General features: G+C 31.6%; 1 protein-coding gene across 1 annotated transcript; it reads right to left on the reverse strand.

The window, feature by feature from the left end:
- Nucleotides 1-1,030: 1,030 nt before the first annotated feature.
- LOC150037854 (GDSL esterase/lipase At5g33370-like) lies at nucleotides 1,031-6,848 on the reverse strand. The gene is made up of 5 exons (XM_090310590.1): nucleotides 6,398-6,848; nucleotides 6,171-6,298; nucleotides 4,463-4,705; nucleotides 1,631-1,886; nucleotides 1,031-1,468 (listed from the first exon to the last, which is right to left on the reverse strand). The coding sequence occupies exons 1-5, from the start codon at nucleotides 6,636-6,638 to the stop codon at nucleotides 1,236-1,238; spliced, it is 1,101 nt and encodes a 366-aa protein (XP_090166716.1). The 5' UTR covers nucleotides 6,639-6,848; the 3' UTR covers nucleotides 1,031-1,235.
- Between the last annotated feature and the right edge of the window lie 340 nt (nucleotides 6,849-7,188).

A 7,188-nucleotide genomic window follows, 5' to 3' on the forward strand; every position in this document is an offset into this window, starting at 1 on the left:
TAAATATTCAATTGATTAAATATGAGATATTTAATTAAATCAATTGATTAATTTAATTTAATTTAATTTAATTTAATTTAATTTAATTAATTTGATTAATTTGATTTAATTAAGTTTATTAAAATACCTTCCTTATGGAAGTGGGAGAGAGATGAAGTGGAAAGTTATCCCACTTAACGTGATATATAGATAAAGTACTTCTTTGCAATGATGATTGCTCTTTCTTCTATCTAATTGCTCTTTCTTCTATCTAATCTTATAAGAGAAATAGAGTTCCTTGGAAAAACTTCTTCTCTTACCAAATTTTTTTATCTTTCAAAAGAGACTCCTACAAGTCGATCTTTGCCAGAGTCATAACGAGAAAAACTCTTTAGAGGTGTTCCCAGTGTTGGAGGAAATGGTTTCGAGAAGACTTGAAGATAGTCTTTAGAAATATGTTCTTTAAACTAAGTTTATATGATCAACCTGTATTATACTGCATGTGAGATGTTCTGTATGGTTCTATTTTAATTGTAAATTTTTCATTTTCCAACTTGAAAGCAAAAACGATACATCGCTTCCGGTACGAGATTCAGTTTCTTCAAATACATGAGTTTCAGTCTTATCCTAAGCTAGATGAGGACTTACCTTAGCCACTCATGATGTCCATAGATCAAATCCAAATTAATAAATCTCAATTTTGTTGTAGTAACAGTTTTTCTTGTAGTGACATTGAAAGGTTGAGCTACAATATCCACCAACAAAGAAAAATCCTCTTTTAGCTAATAGCTCGCTCTTAAAAGAGCAAATGAGAGAAATGTAATAAAGTAAAAAGAAGAGAAGATTGAAATTACTATCTTGATAAAATAATACCACTATGTATATATTTTCAAATTAGCATCTCTTCTATTAACAAAATATATATATATATTTTTACTCTAAATTTGATAAAAAAAAAAATTAAAAAACTAAAAATTACTATCTGACTTAAAAACTATAATATGTAACAACCACATCACATTCTCAATATACATTTTAGTTGAGTCAATACTAGATAGAAAAAGAGAGAATACTATATATATAGAATGTTGTCAATTGAAAACAGGCCCATTCTTTTGATGAAGCCAACAACACAAAACTAAACATAAACCAAAGCAAATGTTACATTAAAGATAGAGAGAGACACATATATAATTCCAAACCCACAAGAGTTTTGAAAGGGGTGAGGGTAAAAAGGACATTTTGGGTCATAGTCTTCAAGTGGTAGAATCCAATTCAAGAATGGTAGTGAGGTTCATAGGGTACATGTATTGGGTTGTGCCTGAAAACATTTGTTTGACAATGATCCCATTTGCCTTTTGAGAAGGATGAAAGGCATCCCAAAAGGCATATGCATCTCTGTTGGAACATAAGTTTGATGCCACTGTGCAAAGCCCTAATCCATTGTATGGCCCTTGTCCACAACATGCCACTTTTGATGTTTCAAACCCTGCATATTATCATTTAATTTAACATTATTTCACACTATGTATTAACATTCTAAATGCCCTATTGTATCATGTGAATTCCTAGGCAAGTTTTAGTAAATTACTATAGCTTAGAATAGGTAAAGGAGATATATATATATATATATATATATATGTATGTATACCAAAGGCTTGAGGATTGGAGATGAAATCATTGTGCATTTGTTGAGTATTAACAGCCACAAACACATTGGAACCAAGTTGGGTGTTGAGTCCTTTGACCATCTGAAGAAGCTGTGGATTATACAGCGCCGCCGCTCGCTGCAGCTCTGCTGAACACTGCCCGCCGCTACTTCCTCGCATTGCCAATTCTGCAGGGACGCACCCGAGCGGCCCCGTCCCGGTAACCATAACTCGTCGCGCCCCGAGCTCGTAGAGCCTCTGCATCATTAAATTTCAACTCACATCATCCTGTCATTTTACTTCATTACTTTTGGAGTCCTCTCATGCAAGGTTTTTCTTTTCATTCAAATTACAAGACATAAATTAATTAAGGAAAGAAGCTTGAAATTAAGACAGTTGGAGCCCATTTAAATCAATTGAAGAGATAATTAATTTTATGTGGTTTTAAATTCATTTAAATATTTGAAAGAATTTAATTTATATAAAATTGATGGATTTTATGTCATTTAATTTTGAATTTTGAAGCCTAAATTACGGTAATTTGAGAAGTTAATTGATTTATTAATTTAATAGAATCTTTGAAGATTTTGGAGATATTGTGTAAAATATTTTATTTATCTTTTTAAAATTTGAAAGAAAAATGAAAGAATTTGGATTTATTGAAATTAAAGGAGAGTGGAAAGAGAAGACAATCGGAGAGGAAGCAATTTGATTTTCAGAGACAACTTCCACAAAATTATTGATTATTGGAGTTTGAACCGTTGGATCGCGCTAAAATTTAGTCAATCTGTTCGGGACATATAGAATTTCATTTTGAACGTTTGGATAGTTGTTTAAAGCTCAAGTTTGTCCGTAATTACTACTGAATAGAATCTATTAAACTGAAAATTCCCCTTCTCTCTCACTCTCGCAAACCCTCCTCATGCAAGACCCTCACTACCAGCCATTAGCCTAAAAAATTTATGTCGTCCAATAGCAACACCCGTCGCCTGTCTATGGTTGCCACCGTCGCTGGCGCCATTGTCACCGAAATTGTTATCTTGAGTAAGTTATTTGGTATTTTATAGGTTTTCTTGGAAGATCTTGAATACCCATCAAATTTTGATTTAAGTTTTGGCTCACCCATATTGTTTTGACGTTGAAATTGGGTTTTATAGACACTCAACGTGCTTTCCAATAAGATTAAAACTGTTAGGCATTATTATTTTTTTTTTGTTGGTAAGGTTTGGGGTCTTTATTGAGAATTTATGGATACCCACTAAGTGTCGGCTTAACTTTTGTTTTAATTGTGATTTTTGGAGGTTAGATTAAAATGTCTAAAGTTGTAGTCTATTAAAGTTAAAGGTTGATTTTTGTGATATAATTGTTGGATTGTGTTGATTTTGAAGCTTTGAAGTGGTTTTGGGATCAAACCATGTGTTGAATAAGTTGTTTGGAGACATTCGGGTTAAGTTATGATTGGAATCATGTCTTAAATGATGGAATTAAATTTGACTTTTGGTATCGGGTTTGATTCAAGAATCGAAAGATTTTGAGGTGTTGTTCACTAAATTTGAGATCAATTTCGAAACAATTTGGGTAAGTAATTGGACTTTGAAACTAATATTTGATCTTAATGGATGATGTAAATTGGGTGATTGGGAATTTTGGCCTTATTTTGGAAATCCAAATTTTTGGTTTATCACTTAGGACTTGGTTTGTGAGCTTTTGGGCAAATAAAAGTAAAGGTTGTTTGAGTTTGTATTGACTAAAACTTTAGGTAAGTGTCCTTCTACTGGTTCATCTTCGAACCAGTCGTCCCTACCACTTGGACTGCTTATTTAAGATTACTTGAATTGCTTACTGAAGAATATATGGACTGGTTACTTAAAATTACATGGACTATTTCTTGAGACTGTTCAGACTGATTCGATTGATTATTCTAGACTATTTGGATTTATAATTTATGACTGATTGAACTGCATGACTTAATGGCATTGACCAACTGGATTGGATTATTTTGTCTACAATGATTGTACTGTTGATTGAGGATATATATGAAATTTTACCCCTAAGATAAATGACTGTAAAATACAATACAGGAGTTATATGAAAACTGATGCATGCTAAGTTATAGGGTTCTTGTTAGTTTCTCCTATCTAGACAGGTGTACACATATGACTGTATATGTGCACATTATGACTAATTTGTGGACCTTCGGGTTACACACTATGATTGTTTTGTGGACATTCGAGTTACATAATATGACTGGTTATGTTTCTTTAGGTTCATGTTTATGACTGATTTGTGGACCTTCGGGTTACACACTATGACTGATTTTTTGACTTTCAGTTTACACACTATGACTGATGCGTATCCTTTGGGATCATGTTTATGACACATATGTGACCCCTTCGAGATCACTACGACTGATATGATAGGTGTACACTGATGCCCATATAAACTAGCTAACCGGTAACCTAGAGGGTCCAGTAATGGGTCACTTATTGAGTATTGTTATACTCATCATTGCTTCCTTTATGTTTTTTAGGGAATAACAGGAACAGGTTGGCGAGTGACAGATAGGACCCGTGACAGAGCCATAAGGGGGCAATAGAAATCGCCTCCGCTCAGTCTATGTGTTTGTTTTTAGAATTTGAGTAAGAATTTAACTATTATACTTAAGAAAGAGACAAATTATGAAAAGAAATAGAGAAGAAATAGACTTAAATTACAAAACCAAATAAAAAAAAACGGAATGATTAATAAACGCGACCATAATATTTTATTTACTTGTCAAAATTTATTTGTTTGAAAAATGAATGGTAATAGAATATAATGAGAAGAGATATTACGAGGAGTAGCTTTCGATACTCGACGATGAGGAGGTTGACGTAGTCGGGGAGAGCGTATTGGCGTGACCTGGCGGAGAAGGGGACAAGATAGTAATTATTGACGAAATCATTGCCCCCGACGGTAATTAGCACCAAGGCTCCCTTCACCAGTTGCTTTGTTCTTTCATCTCCTATTATCCTTCCAACTCTTCTTTGGTACTCTTCGAAGTATTCAAATTGCCTAAACATTCTAATTATGTTTATCTGCATTCACCATGTACCTTAATTATTCCAACCCTTTTCAAATCTTCAAATCACAACCCAAAAAATAACAATAATAATAATTTTCATCTGAAAAAATAGAATTCGTGAATGATTCATTACATACAACTTAAATTCCACCTAATTTTATGCTTCCATTTTTCGTAAATTTTTTTTTTAACAACTCATATTCTAATTAAGTTTTTTCCATAATAATAATAATTTTTTCATGCACGAAATTTTTTTAATTTATAATGAAAATGTTTGTATGTATATTACATATATATATATATATATATATGAAAAAGAAAATCAAGAAGAAACTAATAATATATATTAAATTTGAGATTTATTGAAAAATTTGTAGGGACCAAAATTGTTGAATGAGGACAAAAATGATATTTAAACCTTTTAATTATGAACAATTCTTTTATTTTATTTTTTTCTAAAAAGTCAAATGTAGGAATTATTTGGTAAAAATGTGTCGATTATAGATGCTATTGAACTAAATAGTTTTGTTCTTTTCCTAATTTTTTTTTAAAAAAAAAAAAAAAAAAAAAAACAGCTGCTCACGTGTACTATGTTATCACTTTTGTAAAGAATTATCACCGACTAACTTGACCTTATATTATATGATAGTTATAAATTCTCATATTCTTCCTTAATGTCATCTACCTTGGTGTATTCATTGTCCAAGGTGGCACATTTTTTTAAATAAACATTTATAATAGTTAAAAATATCATTTCAATCCCTAGTCTTTATATACTTTTAAATGACCTAATTTATGTAGTATGACAGATACAAATAGTAGTATATTGCGGTCTATAATAAATAAATAATAAAATTTTACTATATTTATAAATATTTTGATTCATTTTTTTATATTTGAAAACAATCCTAAAATACACAATAAATTGAAATTGAACCTAGTGAAATAAAAAAAAAAATAGTATTTAAATTAAATATAAAACTCACATTTTTATAGTCCGACATTCTTAAAAAAATAATAATAATAAATAATGGTCACCAAAGCCAAATTTGGTTAGAGTGAAAGGAAACAGTCCTAAAAAGACCCATAAGTGGAAACATATTTAAATAACAATATTTTTCAAAAAGTATTTTCTATTTTCTTCATATTCTTTTTTCCATAAATGGTCTATATTTAGAACACAGCTAAAACAAATAACCTTTGCAAGTTTTTATCACAGTTAGTAAAAACATTTCTGAAAAGGAGGGGAAAAAAAAGGCCATCTTTATTTCTATTGTCATGATTTATTTTGTAGCCTCATTCACATATAATTTTTCACCAAAATTAAGGGGAGAATGTAATAATACAGTGTTAGTTTTCAATATAAATTATAAAAAACATTAAATTTAGACAAAATAATAATAATAATAATAATAATAGTAACAAAATAATTAAAGGCTTCAACACATCAAAAATCAATATTCATAATTTAGACATACAAACTGTATTCCAGTGTCATTCAAAATGCCAATGCCAGCAGAAGCAAAATTCGCGCCGTCCAACATCCTTCGACCGTTGAACTCCGGGCTCAAATACGGCAGTAAGAACTCCGAACCGAGTTGCTGACCTAAATATCACGTTAAGAATATGAATTTAAGATCAAATTGAGAAAAGAAAAAAAGAAAAAAAATCAATTGAAAGTAGAATGAGATAAAATGAACCCAACTGATATAGTCAGGGATGTTAAGGCCATTGGAGAAGCGACCAGTGGCACGGTGCGTCGGGAAATCAATGCCATACGGATACGAATCCGCTCGGGCAGTGGTGGCAAGGTAGTTGTTGTTGCCATTGTCAACCAAAGAGTCTCCAAAGACGAAGAAAGCTCGCGCCGCCTCGGCTAATTGGGCGGTTAAAGCTGCCAATGCCAGCACGACGCCGAGAGCAACGAGAGACGAACGTGCTGCCATTGAACCCGACCCGAAAAGAAAAGTTTGAAATGAAAGAATTGGGATGTGAAAAATGGAGGGGAGTTGAAAGGATGTTATATAGAAAGGAGAGGATGGGTGACTGTTTAATCTGTCAATGTTAAATGGTACATTTTTCTTCTTTACATTACACTGCCAGCCAAAAAAGGGTATAGAGAGAGTGTGTGTGAGTGAGCTGAAAAAATTGGGTGTGATGTGGCCAAAGAAAGGATCTTTGAACAGTTTTAAGGATGTGGTTTTATTTAATAGCTAGAGTTTTTGGATGGGTAATTATTATTATTCAAAATTTTTCTATTGAGTTTTCATCGTGACAAATTATTTATCTAAATTAACAAAAGTGTAGCTCAACAAATATAGTGTTCATACTATCAACCTCGTGATCTGAGGTTTGATTTCCCCTAATATATATGCTTTTCAAAAAAAAATTATTTATCTAAATTTCAAAAATAAAATCCATTTTTTTCATATTTTTCTAATATAAAAATATTAGCTAAGTTCTCAAAATGTAGGCGATAGTAATACTTTTTCTAGG

Source organism: Benincasa hispida, chromosome 2, assembly GCF_027475165.1.
Source record: "Benincasa hispida cultivar pf3 chromosome 2, pf3_genome.v1.1, whole genome shotgun sequence".
NCBI classification, from domain to species: domain Eukaryota; kingdom Viridiplantae; phylum Streptophyta; class Magnoliopsida; order Cucurbitales; family Cucurbitaceae; genus Benincasa; species Benincasa hispida.

Bases quoted from the DNA above. Each gene is read 5' to 3' on its own strand.
- LOC150037854 (XM_090310590.1), bottom strand. From the start codon at position 6,638: ATGGCAGCACGTTCGTCTCTCGTTGCTCTCGGCGTCGTGCTGGCATTG. The intron at 6,299-6,397 runs GTTGGGTTCATT...CGTGATATTTAG, and splicing joins TAACATCCCTGACTATATCA to GTCAGCAACTCGGTTCGGAG. The intron at 4,706-6,170 runs GTATGTCTAAAT...TGGTGAATGCAG, and splicing joins ATGACACTGGAATACAGTTT to ATAAACATAATTAGAATGTT.